At 33.9% G+C, this 17,542-nt stretch overlaps 3 protein-coding genes across 7 annotated transcripts; 1 reads left to right on the top strand and 2 right to left on the bottom strand.

Annotated features, from left to right (window-relative positions):
* Positions 1–1,149: 1,149 nt before the first annotated feature.
* LOC108970922 (mucin-5AC) lies at positions 1,150–9,993 on the bottom strand. Of its 4 annotated transcripts, none has more exons than XM_018936648.1 (9): positions 9,852–9,993; positions 7,847–8,044; positions 7,573–7,712; positions 5,428–5,806; positions 3,207–4,023; positions 2,144–2,446; positions 1,884–2,073; positions 1,581–1,817; positions 1,150–1,507 (listed from the first exon to the last, which is right to left on the bottom strand). In XM_018936648.1, exons 3-9 carry the CDS (start codon positions 7,604–7,606, stop codon positions 1,458–1,460), a joined length of 2,010 nt encoding a protein of 669 aa, XP_018792193.1. In that variant the 5' UTR covers positions 7,607–7,712; positions 7,847–8,044; positions 9,852–9,993; the 3' UTR covers positions 1,150–1,457. The 4 variants fall into 4 exon arrangements, with proteins under 4 accessions (XP_018792193.1, XP_018792191.1, XP_018792192.1 ...); XM_018936646.1 differs by lacking the exons at positions 7,847–8,044; positions 9,852–9,993 and adding an exon at positions 7,775–7,846 and having other exon boundaries at positions 2,144–2,286; positions 2,365–2,446; XM_018936647.1 differs by lacking the exon at positions 9,852–9,993 and having other exon boundaries at positions 7,843–7,982.
* Positions 9,994–10,587: 594 nt separating this feature from the next.
* Positions 10,588–16,342, top strand: LOC108970935 (zinc finger RNA-binding protein 2). 2 transcript variants are annotated; one of them, XR_001993511.1, is made up of 7 exons: positions 10,588–10,677; positions 10,863–11,007; positions 11,080–12,120; positions 12,184–12,609; positions 12,673–13,179; positions 13,875–14,053; positions 15,415–15,502. XR_001993511.1 is itself a non-coding variant. In XM_018936664.1 (7 exons), the coding sequence occupies exons 3-7, from the start codon at positions 11,109–11,111 to the stop codon at positions 16,217–16,219; spliced, it is 2,694 nt and encodes an 897-aa protein (XP_018792209.1). In that variant the 5' UTR covers positions 10,588–10,677; positions 10,863–11,007; positions 11,080–11,108; the 3' UTR covers positions 16,220–16,342. The 2 variants fall into 2 exon arrangements, 1 of the variants encoding a protein (XP_018792209.1); XM_018936664.1 differs by lacking the exon at positions 13,875–14,053 and adding an exon at positions 15,668–16,342 and having other exon boundaries at positions 15,415–15,611.
* Positions 16,343–16,519: 177 nt separating this feature from the next.
* LOC108970934 lies at positions 16,520–17,359 on the bottom strand. Its single transcript, XM_018936663.1, has 2 exons — positions 17,041–17,359; positions 16,520–16,979 (listed from the first exon to the last, which is right to left on the bottom strand). The coding sequence occupies exons 1-2, from the start codon at positions 17,089–17,091 to the stop codon at positions 16,539–16,541; spliced, it is 492 nt and encodes a 163-aa protein (XP_018792208.1). The 5' UTR covers positions 17,092–17,359; the 3' UTR covers positions 16,520–16,538.
* Between the last annotated feature and the right edge of the window lie 183 nt (positions 17,360–17,542).

The raw sequence follows: 17,542 nt of genomic DNA, 5'->3' as shown, positions 1-17,542 counted from the left end.
TTTTGTGTCTCTGGGATAGCAGATGCAAGCAACAACATTGACGGCAAAAATATAGGCCTACAAGAGAAAAAATGATTGTTGGCGATAAGAAATATTGTAAATGAAGCTTTAGTTCCACGTGAAAGGATCGCTTTACTACCGTTGCACATGAAATTAGGACCTATGAAGAAGTTTGTTAAGGCTCTGAATCGCGATGGGGAATGTTTTGCATATATTTGCAGCAAAATGACTAACCTAAGTAGAGATAAGATTAGAGCACTAGGTTTTGACGGTCCCAAATAACGCAGTTTATGAATGACAGCGGTTTTGATAAGTCAATAACCGAAACTGAATGAAATGCGGGGGCATCATTCCAGCAAGTTATAAAAAACTTCTTGGGAAATAATAAAGCTGGATAAGTTCAGTGGTCAAGTGATCCGGCTTTTCATTCCAGATTGTCTCTTAAAAGAAGCTTTACATTCTGTAACTAGATTTATATATGTATATATACGTATATTTTTAATGCTTTGTGAGAATTTTTTTTATTTTAATAAATCTGTATGAAACAGTTTTACTTTTAATTTTTTATATTCCTGTGGAAAAGTTGTACTTTTTAAATAGTAAAAAAAAGTTGGGCATTTTGTTTTTTGGCGATAACTATAGCAGCAATTAAAAAATTTTGGGTTAAAAATTGTTTTCCGAAAAAAATGTGTTTTTTTTTGTGGTAACTACTATAGCTGTAAATAAGAAAAGATTAAAATAAATTTTTTTTAAAACTGACAGACGGTCATAACTGGAGGTCATAAGTGGAAGGTATAAATAAGCTATATCATGAAAACTAGAGCTGATAGAGATTACAAACGGATTACTGATTTGAATTCAGCGCGCCCAAATTAACTAGAATCAGTTGATAAATTCAAAGAAGCAAATTGAGTGTTGTTGGCCTGTGCTTATCTGTGTTTTACATTTTTTCATATAAAATTAACTCAATATAAATGTTCAGCTTAATCACGATTTATTTTCAAAATAACCTTTTATAAAGAAACAACTTCACAAATGTACAATACATATAATAAAATCTCTTACATTCATAAATAGCATGTATTGTGTATAGATCGTTTCCCATAATTCACATTTTACCCACAAAAATATTGCAAAAATATACATATATTATGTTTTCGATATTGCAGTTTTCAGTATATTGGCATCTAATATAAATTTTAACTTATGTACTCACAATTAAATGTAAATAAACTGCTCAAATTTTAATAATTTACAAAATAGTTCTTTGAGCATATATATATTACAAATTCTCTACTACTCTCTTATGTCTAACTATTTTATTGGGATATCTTTAAAAAGATATATCAAGTGCAATTTATCGCATTTAAAGCGATTTTCTTTGTTTATTTATAGTCCGCTATTATTTAAAATGCAGGCAGGAAATAGTACCACAAATATAATACAGACAATGATGTCTAGCTTTCCCATATCTCATCTCGCTGTTTAGCTGCTAACATCTTACGTTCTAAAATATTTTAGAGAAACAAAAATATAGAATTCAACTCGAATTAAAGACTGAAAATAAATACAAAATTTACCCTTAGCCTCGCGTAGTACCCGTTTCTCGTTCTCTCTTTCTGCGGCAGCTGTTTTCAGACGTACACCTAAAGCTCCAGTAACAAGACGACGTGCGAGTGCTGCACACGTCTCGGGCCTTTGACGATATGGTTGCAGAGATGCAGCACATTTCTTAGCCTTTAAGCGCGATTCTATTGTAGCTTCCGCTAATGGTTTCAGTACTACGAATGGGTGGCCCATGGTTAAGACTTCAGCAGCTATTTAAAACAAAGATATTCATAAATATTTACAAGGTTTTATGTCTTATTTAATTAACCCATTACCAATTCGGGAACTGCTGAACACAGCCAAGGCATGGGTATCATCCACCCATTTAATATCAAAACCAGATTCCTTGTATTGGGAAAAAACCATAAGAAGGTCATGATTTTTAAATTCGACAGGGAAATTTGATACTTCAAGTACGTGCGGGAATTCCTCATCGTTGAGTATAGACTGTTTTGTAAGATATGCCTGTATGTTAAAATAAAAATTAATGATTATGAAAACATTTGCTTAAATGTGTTTCCAGACTAATATTTACACTATAATCCATTTTTGGCAATTCGATTTTCACTTTTCCCACCGAAGCTGTGAGTTCTTGCATGATTTTCGGATCTAAACATTCTCCGCTATCATCGTACATAGTTTCCCAGTCGTCTTCTTCCTCCTCTTCTGTGGTACTATCTACGGCAGAGCGATGTGGTGTCGAAATGGGAATATTATTTGGACTTTTTCGACTAGATTCCTTATCATTTTCTTTACCATTTTCGATTTTCTCCGGAATTTCAAGTACATCTGAGACGAATGTTTGCTTAATAATCCGTCGGTTGCTACGATTTATTTCCTGCGAATAATAAATGTGAAGCAGCGTATTTCAATAAAAATAAATTAGATAATTATATTTGTTTCATAAGAACGCTAAAAATTGTAGTAAATCTATATGTATATTTTGTACCAAGTTTGTGCTAAGATCGGGGGACATTTTTTTACAAAAAAAAAAAAAGAGAAAATAGCATAAAACACAGCGAGTACCAAATAGTAAATATAAAATCTTTCGAAAATACTTTTAGTGGACAAAAATATACAAATATAATAACTTATATTCAAAAGTAAAACCTACTACGCATGAAGACCAGAGCGATACTAAATATATGTTGGACAAATATGCGAGACAATAGGCGAGGATTCAAGTAAGTTATGGATAAAAATGGTTTTCTATTGATGATACAATCTAGCTGTTTTAGAATCAGAGTAATGATCAGTTTTTAACCTAAAAATTCTCACGCAATTTATTTTTATTCCGATTAACTTCATTCAAATTAATTTTTATGTACATTTGAACAAATTTGTCAATAATTGCCTCAAGTAATGATCGAAATAAATCGCCATATATAACACTAAGAATTGCTTTGCGAAATAAACTGATTATTATAACCAATTATTCATTTAATTAAATCGTTAGTCACTGAACTTATATAAAAAGATATGTAAGCATTCATACAAATGCAATGGATTGCGTGTATTAGTTAAAGATTTTCATGAAGCTGAACACATATTCACATGAAATTTCGCAATTTATTTACCCTTTGTCAATTTTAATTTACCTTCGAAGCTCGCTGGAACTCTTGTGCTTCTGCATCACATTTAGTTGTACTCCTTGTACCATTTTCTGTTGATGCCACATCTTCTATTCGTAAATTCTGCACTTTGCTTGCGTTTTCAGTATTACTTTGCTTAATTTTACTTCGTCTGCTCGAATTAGTATTCATTTCGTTGTTGACAATGGTTTCCGGTGCTATTTTTAGTTCTTCTGTTGGTTGTTGTTCCATTAACAGTAGATTTGGTAAATTATCACTATTCAAATGCGGTTGTTTTTGTTGACTTATCAAAACAGCTGTACTATCAAGCGAATCGGTATGTGTTATTGAATCATGCAAGTTCCGTATTGTTTTCGTTTCGGTTCGCTCTGATGACAATTTCGATATTTTCGCGTCTTGTGCCTCCACGCTGAGAGTAGACTTTTTAGAACGTTCTCTGCGTTCGCGATTGTTTACTGTAGAAGATTTCGTCTTCTTTCCCATGCAAACAACTGCAATACATGCACTTTTGTTTCCAGATGTATCGTCCAGCTTGGTCGGCGCTGCAGTTTGTACTGACGCTCTTGTCTCCGAAGTAATTGCCAAACGCTGCTTATTACTGCCGCCGCAGCTATTATTATTACAAGCAGTCGTTGTTGGCGTCGGAGCTAACGAAGTAGCCGAAGGTGCGGTATCATTTGTTTTACTATGTTTTTGTTGTAACCGTGTTACTTCGACAGCTGTGGTAGTTGGCGTCGTTGGCGGGGTAGTTTGACTGCGTCGTGCCCTTGGAATATACACCGCTCTATCTGGTCGACGTTCACGTCTTACAGCTGACGATTGCCTACGAAACATATACATACATATATGTAAGTAAATAAGGTGTATAAAAACAGCAAAAAACCCAAAACGCAATGAGCAAACACATTACACACCATATAATATATCCACATATTTCGATGTTTATACATACTTGTATGCAATACAGCCAACAATTATATGTATGTATATGTACATATGTGTAAGCACGTTTGCGTGTTTCGGGGTAAGTAGGTGAATGTGCGGCAGACAGGTGAACGAATCACTTAAACATAAGTGCAGAAACCTACACATACGAAACTAAGAAAGAGAGGAGCAAAACAAAATGGCATGTAAGTCACAAAAGAACTCCGTAAAATGCAACAAAACTAGTTAAACACGTTGGATTGCGATGAGGTAACTTCTTGCTACTCCTATCAACTAGCGGCTAGACCTGTACTGGAGCGTAGTTTTCATGTAAGTGCTCGTACGCTTTGGATTTCAGTTATACCACAATAACCAATTTTAATTGATTGCATTATTGCAAAAAATATCGTAATAAATATACAGGAAATTTAAATTTGAGATAATTTCAGTCATATGACCATTACTGAAATAGAATAATACTAATTTTCATATATTCCTCACAGAATAAGAGAGATTTCAGGAAATTTAACAAAAAAAAAAATTATTAGATAAAAAAGTTCCTGGATAAACAACCTTTACGATATACCGGAAAAGTGTCCTAATTTTACTTTTAGGTAGACAAGTTTTATATTTTTATATCTAAGATCTGAATTAAATGGAATATGGAATGAGTAAAAGCTAACGAGAGGGATTAGGTATATAATGATGAATGTTATAATAAACATATGTATGTATTCAAAAGTATATCAAAATATAAAATACATATTCTAAAAAAAAATTTTACTACTATTATTGAAACCAGATCGGCACCGTTCGGGTCTACGTAACCGGAACGGGCCCGGATTTTTTATCCGGTCATGGACTGTGAATACGGCAGAATTCTGCCGCTACAACAACAACAACAAACCGGATCGGCACAAAAATAATCCAAAATTATACTATTTTAAAAATGTCACACTTTTCTAAACATTATTCGAGGGCTTTACTTTACGAAAAAGTTCCCACAAATATACTATATAAATAATGTATAAAAATTGTTATTCGTTCGCCCTACATACAAAGAGACATGTGCATGTACAAATATTGAATATAATAATCATGAGCTATCGAAATACATACATAATATTATGCTGAAATATTGAAACCTCCTCTCTTCCCTGTCATTGTCGAAACTCTTTGTACACACAATAATTTGCATATATTACACATAAAACTCGTTTAGGAATTTCAGCAATATTGTTGCGCATATGTGTTTGTGGGTTTCGCGAGTGCGTTTTGTATGTCTGCTACTTCGTTCGTTTACCTTTGCTGACCAGATTTGCTACTGACTGCGGCGGTTGTCGTTGGCGCTGTTTCCATACCCCCGCAACTTGTTGGTGCCTCTGATTTGATTACCGATATGCTTGTAGTCGTTGTCTTTGTTGTGCCATAATCCTCGTTTACGCACCTCGAGGTCATTGCATTATTATCGAAACTGTTGTTCTCATTTGCATGGGTCGGGGAATTATTGCATGATATTGAGGTAGATAACAGTGTGTCTTTGTCAGTCGCAGTTGTTGTACGTTCTGCCGCCGCTGCACTGAGGTTATAGGCGGCAGCTACACCATCAGGCGAAGCACCACTCTGATTATAATTTCTTAAGGCTGGAGGTCGATAGAGATCTAATGAGTTCGTTTTGAATACTGTAAAGGAGATAAATAACATATTTTATAAAATTGTTAAAATAAATTTTCGATCTATTACAAATTTAATTAAAACAACTAATTTTAAGATATATCATATATTAATCTATATACAGTTATGGATCAGTCAGTGAATATCGGTATATGAGGGTTGGATCAGAGTTACTACATATAAAATGCACTATTTTGATATTTATTACAAATTCTAAAAATTTACCAAGAGGAAAATGAGTGTCTCGAATAACGTGGTTAAAATCGGCAAAGTCATTTACGAGATAAGAATTTTGACCTTTTGTCCCTAGGTCAAAACTTAGTTTTGTTAATTATTCGAATAATCCGATTAACATTTTCAGAGGTTTCGGCAATTTTTTAAGCCTTTACGACTGGATTAGAGATGTTGGAATTTCGAGTGCGATTGTACAAATCCTGTTTAATGATAGGAAATTGTTGTCAGAGACGAAGCCAGTAAATTGTATTTTCTCCAGTTGCTCTAACCATTTCGGACGCCAACTTATTTTAATCTTAATTTTTCAATTAGTTTTATATCTACTCATGAATGGAATGTTTAATGATTATTAAAAACCAATTTTATGCAGAGATAAACTGTTTTTAAACACAGCATTACTATAAATAACGCAAAATTAAATAATTGGTATTATATGCAAATACGTACATATGTATTTACATGTATGCATGCATTTAATTCATTAATGTGGAAATACTTGTTGAATTGAAATTCAATGTTGACCCAAATTTCCAAGTTTTGCGGCCATTTTTATTTTGTTTTTATCTTTAAAATTGTACAGCTAGAGAGAGTACGCTCGCTCTCCTGAAGTGGCCTTGAAGTGAGCACAATTTAAAATTGTTGCTATTTTTTAATAACAACAAAATTAAAGTAATATTTCATTTTTATTTCAATTATTTTATTTTTTCATCCATCCAATTAATTTACTGTTACTCAATAAATATGTAAATAAAAGAATTACCAAACCAAAACAAAGAAATTAAAATTTGTTAACTTTGTTGAGTACTCAGTGGAAGGGGAGTGGCATTTGACTTGGCTAACTGGTTACTCGACCCTGAGACGCAAATGCGACATCACGTACAAATTTTTGGCAGATACCCAGCGAGCTGAGCTTAAGTGAGAAGTGAAGGTACGAAGAAAAAGACGAAAACTAAATATGAATAGCGACCTTGAATTTGACTATGTAGCGCAAACGCTTAAAAATGCCTCAGCATTGGAGTTCATCATAGGTTGCCGTAAAGCGCTCTGCCCAATTTACGTATTGTCTGTATATACGGTTATACGCGTATAAGCACTAAATAAACAATACACACATATGTGTATAAGAATGTATATGTATAGATACTTAGATAGCTACAATATTTAGCCGGCTTTCATTATATTTTTGGATAGACGATGACTTGGCGAATACATATTTTTGATTTATACCTATATGGGAATTGTGGTTCGTGTAGATATTTGAGTAAGAATATTCTTAATGAACATATACCATTTATTATAAAGAATGATACATAAAACATAAAATTTAGAAAATCGATAAAAAATGTTTGTAAATATATTACAATTAACTCAGTAGTCACCAGAGTGATAAATAAATATGCTGTATGGCATATTACTTGCGTTTATAGCATGATAACTTATTTCTTTATCAATAAGTCAATAAATACGATATTAAATTCTATAAATATCCTAATTCTATAATTATATATAAATAATATATATGAATGCATAATTAACTTACAGCGGGTTTCACTTCCATTTTTCTCCACACCCATCTTACCAATCGAGATTTTGTGCTGTCTAGCAACTGAAGTTATATCGTTCGTGTTACCGTCAGGTTTTCGCTCACTGCGCCAATTTTTTACTGGTGACTTTTTTCGCCTTAGTAGAAAAAATTACAAAAATAATGATCAAGAGTTTTTACTTTTATTTTTTATTTTTACTTTAATATTACTCTGCATTCACAGTTGTATGTGCGCATAAATATGTACGTAGAGTGTGAAGCACATACTTACGACTCAAAGTTTGCTGCTGCCGTTGACTCTGTAAATTTATTCGGATCCAATAATTGATTCCGAAAACAGACAACAGTGCGGCGGAATGGCCCCTGCCCCACAGAAAAAGTGAAGAGATCGTACTGCTGGCGAAATTGCTCACATGCCTGATGGATAAGGAAACGGCGAAAATTGTTCACAGGTGGAAAAAGTAGAACACTGCAAAATATGGACAAATATTCTCAAGTAAATACCATGTAAATATGAATATACATACATATGTACCGATCAGTGTTATATTACACGAAGTTTAATTGTTATCGCGTTTGTTTGCAGTTCTAGTTTTATACAAATATTTTAATATTTTGCAACGATTAAATAGTAAGTATTTACGTAGAAAATTAGACATTTTATATATGGGAATGTGTATTATTATTTTGCTGCAACAAAATAATATTACAGAAAAACTGGTTAATACAGAATGGCAAAATATGTTAAGTCCTCTAACTTTTAAAGTTTTCCTTTGTTATAGTCTAGCGTCAATGTACGAAACGGTTGATTCACAACAATAGGTAAGTGTTCAAATAAAAAAGCAAAAATTAAAGAGTAAAATCAGAAGAGAAAAATATACAGAGAGAATATTATGTAATAAATTAAACAAGGCATAGTTTAAGTTGATAGTATGGTTTTGAGTGAGGAAAAGTAATTATAGCGTTAACAAATCCGATTCTTAAGAATTCCATTCTTCCATTATTACTCCATTTCTTCCTCTATTATAAGATGTTCCATATTTAGGATCTAATTTAAAAATAGTTGATATGTAAGCGCTTGTTTTGTTCATATCTACTATTTTCTTAATAATACAAAAAAGAACCGATTCTAGCAATGAATAAAATGCTTTAACAATTTACCAACAAGTAAGAAAGTTTAAGTAACACTCAAGAAGCTACAAATAAAAATAATTTGTAAATCACTCCTTATTAGATAAATATACTATATATGTATAAGGAAATTAACAGATTTATTTGGTTGACTCTTGACTACTAAATTTGTTATCACAGAACAAAATTCTTCCTTATAGGACACATACGAAATTTCCTCTTTCCTGACATTATTAATTTGCCTCACATATTTTGTTATTGCTGTTGCATATAGTTAATGTTTTCAAAAGCGGAAAATAAAAGATGTCAAGAGAAAGAAGTCGCTTAAAAACTTCTTGTACATACATTTACTTTCAATTCATTTTCTTATGTTTCTGAATTAAACCTTTCCTGGAATATCAAATGATTGCTATTACATTCATAGATGTGTATGTGATAACATTTAACTAGATACTAGATTCACATCCAGCCTTAGGTTTTGCGAAGCCCTCTCTCACCCTCTCATATGTATATAACTATGTTACTAAAACAAGTTTAAGTATACCGCGTAACGAATTCCATTAGGAAAATATCACATCCAAAGAAAAACTGTTCAACCGCTCATCCAACCACAAGTAGGACAAAAACAAAATGGCACATATAAAAGAAAGATGTACAAAAACCAGTAGGTACCACTTCGATGGGAGCGAAACGTGATTTTTTATATATTTTTACTACATAAGATATATTTACATGCCTCTCATTATAAAGTCTTGCAAAAAAATAATTAAATGTATAAACATATGTAAAAATAAATATGTACACATATAAAGTTGTAAAATCCACTTGAACGCTTAAAAACATTACTATGGTCTCTTATTGCAAATGTATGTATAGTACATATGTACACATGCAGGTGTTATTAATTTATTTTTTTGTAAGGAATAGTTTAACCTAGCCGCTTATTTTAAATGAAAAAATACAATTTAATTTTCTTTACATACACATATGTGTATAAACTATGAAAGATAACAATTCACTAAAAAAAATCAACGGAGTTTCATAATAAACAAACCCCGAAAAAATTATAATTCAGTAACATTAACACTCATTTTCCACACCTTGGTTGTTTCCTCCATATACGCATTGCCAAACGTTCTACTCACCTAGAACTATGCCTTTGGTTTATGAAATGCTCAATGTCAGTGGTGACATTGTACAAATATTCCTCATCGTCAATGCTTAAGTTTGTGATATTCGTTAATTTCACCTTTCTTTCCAGCTTGTCCAGCTTTACAGAAATCGCTAGGCACTATGCCAGCAAAAAATACTATAATAATTATTAAACAATGCCCTTCCTATAAAAACACTGGCAGTAGAATTGCAAATCGTCTTCACCTTCAGCTACACAGCAAGCGACCAAAATGGTTGTGTAGCGCGTAAGTTTGTAAAACTGTAAAGACAGGTAGCTAATTGTTCAAATGTATTTTATTGGATAATGCTGCCCTGCAATATGCACGCCATTAATTTTAAAAACTATGTTCTTACTTTAATTTCTTTGATTCACAATATATTTCTAAACCTATCAAAACCACGAGAAACCAATAAGAATATTTTTCGTGTTCTATTATTCCTATTCGGAGGTAAAACCAGTGTTGCTTAGTTCAAAATTAATGATCCTTAGGAAGTGTATACAATATACTTATGTCTAAGAACAATATAAACTTAAATGTTTATTCACAAATTTTAGAAGTATTTTGCAAATTTTCTTTTATGTATACCATGTAGTATCAATCAGAGAGATATACAAATCTTGGTATTTCAACAATCAACTCAATAAAAATGTTAATTATTGTAACCTCGTAAACTCTGGTTGTTAACCAGATGCAAAAATGTCGATTACAAAATAATCGATAATTTGTTCGTGCACTTCCGACAATTTTTCAGTACTGGTGTGGAGTTTATTCCGAAATATTTAAGTGTAATTTGCTGGTAATTAATACAAAATTACAAATATTTCAGAGCGTTTTTATTTATTTAATATTTCGATATCATTTTATTATTTGTATGAGTTAATTGAAATTGTGGTTTGGATTTTGAAATGTAAAAATGTGCCGATCAACCCCTAGATGTTCTTCGGCAAATGACGCGTCGATTAAAATTTTTCCATCTTTCAGAAACGCAATTCAACTCTTTTGGGTATAAATATCTGCACAAAACGTTTAGCTTCTAGCTCTGCGATAATTATTTAATTCTGAAAAAGAATATATAGAAACTGGTGACGAGTATTCGTTGTCAAGTTTTTTAAGAATAACTTTTCAGGCAAGTATCAGAATTTCCAATCCATTTGCGGCTGTCACATTTATTGATTTTTTTTTATTCATACCTCTTTAGGTTTTCTTGATTCCTAAAAGTTGCAAATAATGGCTAATAATAATTATGCCGGTTTTAGTTATGGCGGAACTCAATATGGTGCAGGAGGTGCCGGATACAATCCAGGGCAGGTATCTTATCCAGCTGTAACAAACGCTACCTATGCTAACGCTGCTGCGTATCAATCTGCTGCTGCTGCTGGTCAAGGTGGTTATGCAGCTGCTGGCGCTTCAGGAGCGGGCGGCTATGCAGGTTACGGCGACTATGGTCGCGCACTTCCTGCATATGACGCATCGAAAACATTTTATCAGCAAGCGTCAGCAAGCTACAACACGGCACCAGCAGCTACAGTTAGTAAAACACATTATTCGGCTCCACCCGTAAAAAATATAAACGCTGGTTCCAAAGCCGCTGGTGTTAAAGATAAAACAAATGGAGCTGCTAAAACAGTAGCCACTCCAGCAGCTACCACTGCTACGGCTGTTAATGCGTACAGCAATTACGAGTCGGCTCTTTATAGTGCAGCTTCAATGTATGTTGCTCAACAGCAACACCAGCCTGGCGCTGTTAAACCGAATGCTAATGGTGCCTCTGCCAATAGTTGGCAGTATAGAGCTCCAAAGGGCGCTGCAGGTGGTGGTGCAAATGTAGCACGTCCACGCACCAAACCACCGCCACGGCCGCAACAATTGCATTATTGTGAGGTATGCAAGATCTCATGTGCGGGACCTCAAACTTATCGTGAGCACTTGGAAGGTCAAAAGCACAAAAAGCGAGAGGCATCTTTGAAAATGCAGGCCACTGCACAGTCTGCAGCTCAAAATCGTGGTAATAATTACCACTGTGAGCTTTGTGATGTTACATGCACTGGTACTGACGCCTATGCTGCTCATGTACGTGGCGCAAAGCATCAAAAAGTGGTTAAGCTTCATCAGAAACTTGGCAAACCAATACCCCCAGATGAGCCAAAGAAGTTATCAAAAATCAATTTTGTCCCAGCCAGTGGTTCTACTGAAAATACAGAGAACGTTGAAGGCGAAAATACTAGTGTCAACGACAACGGTATTGCCCTATTTATAACTCATTTACTATTTACAAAAATATTAATTCAATAATATAATTCAGATAACATAGATGATAATGCTGCATCCGGAGAAAACACTGATAATATTAAACCAGTTGGTGGCGAGTATATTGAAGAAATTAAGGATGATGAAGGGAAGATCCTAAGCTTCAATTGTAAACTATGTGATTGCAAATTTAACGATCCCAATGCCAAAGAGATGCACATGAAAGGACGAAGACATCGCTTACAGTATAAACGGAAGGTCCAACCGGATTTGGTAGTCGACTTTAAGCCCACTCCACGTCAAAGACGACTAGCTGAAGCACGTGCCCAACGTGCTCTTATGCAATCGCACCGAGGTGGTAATGTTGGTTTCGGTGATGAACATGAGAGTAGTGGCGGAATGTATTGGGATGAACAACGTCGCCGGGCGCAGTACGATGACGAATACGATTACAGCAACTGGTTAGCTCGTAGCTTTGCTGGTAAAAAATTACAATTAAAATAGTTTTTGCTGCAAATTAGTTTACAACTTATTTAAATTTAAGGTGCTCAACGTGGATTTGGTGGTCGCATGGGTAATGGTCCACCACCCTTCTTCGGAATGATGCCTGGTGGGGGTGGAAGTATACGTCGTCCTGAGAGTACTGATGATCGTCATGCAATTGCTCGTCATGCAGAGATTTATCCCAAAGAGGAAGAATTGCAAACTATACAACGCATCGTATCACATACTGAACGTGCTCTTAAATTTGTATCGGATAAACTTGCCGAGAATGCAGATGAAAAGGGTCCAGCTAATAAAAAAGAAAAACTTGAGAATGCTCAGGTAAAGGACGGACGCGATAATCAAATGTTATCATTCCAAAAAGAGGCTGATAGCGGAAACGTACGCATTCTTAAGGGCGTAATGAGAGTCGGATTTTTGGCCAAAGGTCTTTTATTACAGGGGGATAATGCAGTTGAATTAGTGGTTTTATGTTCTGAAAAACCAACAGTTGGATTACTAAAACGTGTGGCCGTTGAATTGCCATCTAAATTAAAGGAAGTGGCAGGTAAGTGCATGTATAACAGCTTACATATGTATATATTATATTATGTATTTGTATATTTTTGTGGATATGAATTTTTCAAGTTTGAATGACCTACATACATTGCTTTCATGAATACCTATTTTACACATATAAACGAATGTATTTTTTTAATATAATTTTTATAATTAAGTTTACACCAAAGCCATGAAGAGGTCATTGAAATTGCTTGATTCGTCTCCGAGAAAAATTACATATTTGTAACAAGTATATAGTATTTCTGATTGATTACCCTAAACTAGTAAGAATTCTAATAGTTTTGGTGTGAAATCAGAAAGACTGGGTGGTAACTTTTTCCAAAGAAATAGCTTAAATTGAAAACGTATGTTTTCTACGCTGTGTTCTGAACAACCGCTAATCGATGATTTGATATAAATTGGTTAATTTCATGCCTTAGTGAACTATACCAAAGTTTATGCAATTTCAGTATGTAATACATTTAAGCATAATATGAATGGGCTTTTGCACGATTAATAATTAATAATGAAAAATATACATAAACGGATGTTATAATATACAAACAAAGCAAAGGCAATTTGTATGGAAAAAGTGAAAGCAAATGAAAAATGGTGTTTTGGTGGAGTTATGCATATCCGCATACGTATTGTTTACAGAAAAGGGATATGAACGAACTAAAACATATTTGTTGGTGTTTTCAGCTCTTCACCGGATATACATGCCATTGTCCCATTGAGATTGGTTATTTGAGGTTTGTGAACAGGACATTCAACTTCACTCTACTTCACTTTTATTGTGGTGCGGGTACGTGTACGGGTACTCCTCCTTCATAGTATCTTTCTTTTATTGCGCTGTTTGTTGCTGGACTGGAAATTGAACGGTAAAATGTACTCTGCGCCTATGTGCGAGTGGCCCAAATAAAGGAATATATTTATACAAAGTTTTAGGACCAACATATTGCTATTATAACTTACTACTTAAGTTCGTCGCTTCATCCGTATGATTCGCGATTTTCGCCACCCATTATACAGTGAATTTACAAGCAAATCTAACTTTGTGTAAATAAAATCCTTTCGAAATAAATTCTAAGGTGAAAACACATATGAAACAAAGCTCTTCAAATAGCTACACAAACAAAACGGTCAGACCTTTCCAAATTAAGTGAATTTGATATGCATACTTTAGTTGCACTTCTTTTATGTTTGTTGTCACAAATAGCAACATTTCGCTGTTGGCTAGCCGTTTTGTGTGTATCGAATATCAAGAAGACGTGGTTCGATATGAGAAAATTGTGACCGAAACATAAATGACAGTTACGCCAGTGGTTTTTTTTTTTAATAAAATACCCCAGTGTATAAGGCGATGCCTATAAGTTTGTCCACCGTTAGGGCACAAAAAGAGTTATTACTATAACTTGCGGTCCAAAGGTACAAATTGCTATTATAAAATATTTCACGGCGTTACTTGACATTGGTTTCGGTCAAAGTTTTTATGAATATATTAGTGACATGTAAGAGAATCGCAAAAGTGCTACAATGTAAAGAGAGGTGCAAAGGCAGAATGTACCTGCATTGAAAGATGTGTACATGCGCTCATGTTTTTTGAATTCTCTGAAGTTTAAAATCCGTCTAATGCATGCCTTGTACCTCTGCTTACTGGGGATGCTTTAATCAATGGAATTATACATATATACGTTTAACCTTTATGTGGCCGACTCTTTATAATAGGTAGTTTAGATCTTTGGATCACTGTAAATAGTCAAATGCAAATAGATGAGCGAACTTTGATAAAAAGGCAAAAATATTTTTTTTTTTAATAATTTTAGAATTTAAAAATGTTGAGATCTGTGTCAGATGTATTGAGTGCATGAGTCCTGACAGATTAACACGAAAGGTAACTGTCAATTAATTAACAGACTTTTCAGCCCTTAAAAAAATAATTAATATATTATCTCAAGAGAGTGAATACAAGTATTTAAAATGTCCCAGCCACACAAAGGTTAAAACATTTGCTTTCTTAATTATCTGAATATTGGTAAAAGTGACAAGTTAATGCAACAAAGTGTACAATTATAATTAAATGGTGAACATGTTTGTCACTTTCAACCCATATTATATAAGCAACTCATATATTCGATATGCAATTAAAAAATTTTGTCTGCAAATAATTATATTTTTTTTTTTTTGCTATGTTCAATTTTTTTTTTTTTATAGTTTTTAATTAAATCCGTTTTGCTTTTAGGAGAAAACCCAGTTGAATATACGGTTGAAGTTGTAGCTCAAGACTCAGCTGTCATTGTGCGAGACGATGTAGTGTCCGTTAAGATTTCACTTACTTCGCCCCTATTGCGCGAAGCTACGCAGGAAGCCAAAAATGATGCTAACGTTAACGGAGGAACAGGAGATCTTGCACTACTGCCGCGCGAACCGTGTCTAAAGGTATGACCTGCGACAAATTAATTGTATTTTCTGAATCTAAACTTGTTCTGTTAAAGGCTTTAGCTGAATTGCGACACGCCAAATGGTTCCAAGCACGCGCGACCGGGCTTCAATCCTGTGTAATGGTAATACGTATATTACGTGACCTTTGTCAACGAATCCAGTCGTGGCAGGCATTACCACAGTGGTCCCTAGAATTGTTGGTTGAAAAAGTGATCTCATCAGCTGGTTTCCCAATATCTCCAGGTGATTGTCTTCGTCGTATAATGGAGGCTTTGGCTTCTGGTTTTCTTATTAACGGACCGGGACTCTTAGACCCATGTGAAAAGGAAGCTCAAGATGCTTTGCATGATTTGACTAAGCAGCAGCGCGAAGATCTAACCGTTTCGGCACAATTGTTTTTGCGTTACATTGCATTCAGGCAAATTTACAAAGTCCTTGGAATGGATCAGTTACCGGCATTGAAATTTCCTATCCGACCATGGCGCTTAAACCGCAAACGCCGCCGTTCTTCTGGTAAAGGTGGTCCGGGTGGTGAAACAGATATGGCTGAAGGTGAAGAAAGCTGTACCGATGAGAAAATATCTAAAAAAGATATCACCGCTTAATCTCATAATAATACAAATACTGCGTTTGTAGTTTTAAATTTCAAATGAACGTCTCTCACATATTAAAATATATAAATGTTTATCGGTGGATACATTGGAAACAACCGCTTCATCCACATAAAATAGTAAAAAAAAAAGATTATCTGGAAATTACTTATAACATACCGTGTGTTTACCAATAATTCTGAATTAAAAATGTAAACACTATTGCAATTATGATCAATAAATAATGCCACATAATAAAGAAATCATAATTTTTTTTTAATATATTTAAAAAATAATATATATTAATGCATACATATATATTTTTTTACAATATTTATACATATTTATCCCATTTGCTCGTTTTCTTCATGCTTTTGTAGGAATCATTTGATGGGCGTTTATTACTATTTTGCCTTTCGATTTCAGCCAATTCTTTAGTATTTTCCAAAGATGACTCGATATTATTATTTTGATGGTTATCAACATTTCTTACACTAAAATCCTTATCATTTGATTCAGACTCATTACTTGTAAATCCATTTTCCTTTAATTTCTTGTATTCTGAAGGTAAAGTGTGCTGCACACTCGGAAGGACCATATGATTTGGTGAGGTAAACGTAAATGTGCTCAATGCTGTAAGCTCTTTATTCTTATTCAGTTTCTGTACAAGCACACGACATTCCGGGCCACTTCCACGAAAGAATTCAGTCAGAGACCTTTGTTTCACATTACATACCTTACAAGCCCATGTTTTCACCTTTTTCACCAAATCGACCTTGAAAGTTAAATGTAGTTAACGATTTCTCCTAAGTGGTATTAATATAGTTCATATTTACTTGGAACATTTTACATTCAGTACATTGCAAAACTCTAATTTCCTGTCTCATTTGTGATTTTTTTTTAAATGCGCGGTTCCTCTAAGAAATGTGTACGTCTCTACATATATTTCATTTTACGATAACCTGACAGTTTTTTTGCAATTATCAAAAATCAGTTTAAGTCCGCTATTACACGAAGCAACTTTTGTTCCGGCAACTCTTGGTTTAAGTGCGAGGGGGCGACGAGGAGAGGAGAATCGCGCCGAGTTTCCAGTGTTCAGCAACTCGCTTTGTGTTCTTATTCGTAACAGTTCGCTGCGACGTTTTTCTGCATTCGTGTTCTTTCATTCGTAGTACATAGTTGCATTTGCGTATATTATTTTGAAATTAATATTTTGAATATATTTAAAAAATTTAGTTTCATCTTTTGGTACGTAATTTGCAAATATGTATACAAATATAAATAATATAATATAAATATTTTAGAAAATGGAGTATGACGAAAAAATCGAATTAATTA

Source organism: Bactrocera latifrons, unplaced genomic scaffold, assembly GCF_001853355.1.
Source record: "Bactrocera latifrons isolate USDA-ARS-PBARC rearing strain unplaced genomic scaffold, ASM185335v1 scaffold_316, whole genome shotgun sequence".
Classification (NCBI taxonomy): Eukaryota; Metazoa; Arthropoda; class Insecta; order Diptera; family Tephritidae; genus Bactrocera; species Bactrocera latifrons.
This window is presented reverse-complemented; position numbering and strand designations above follow the sequence as displayed.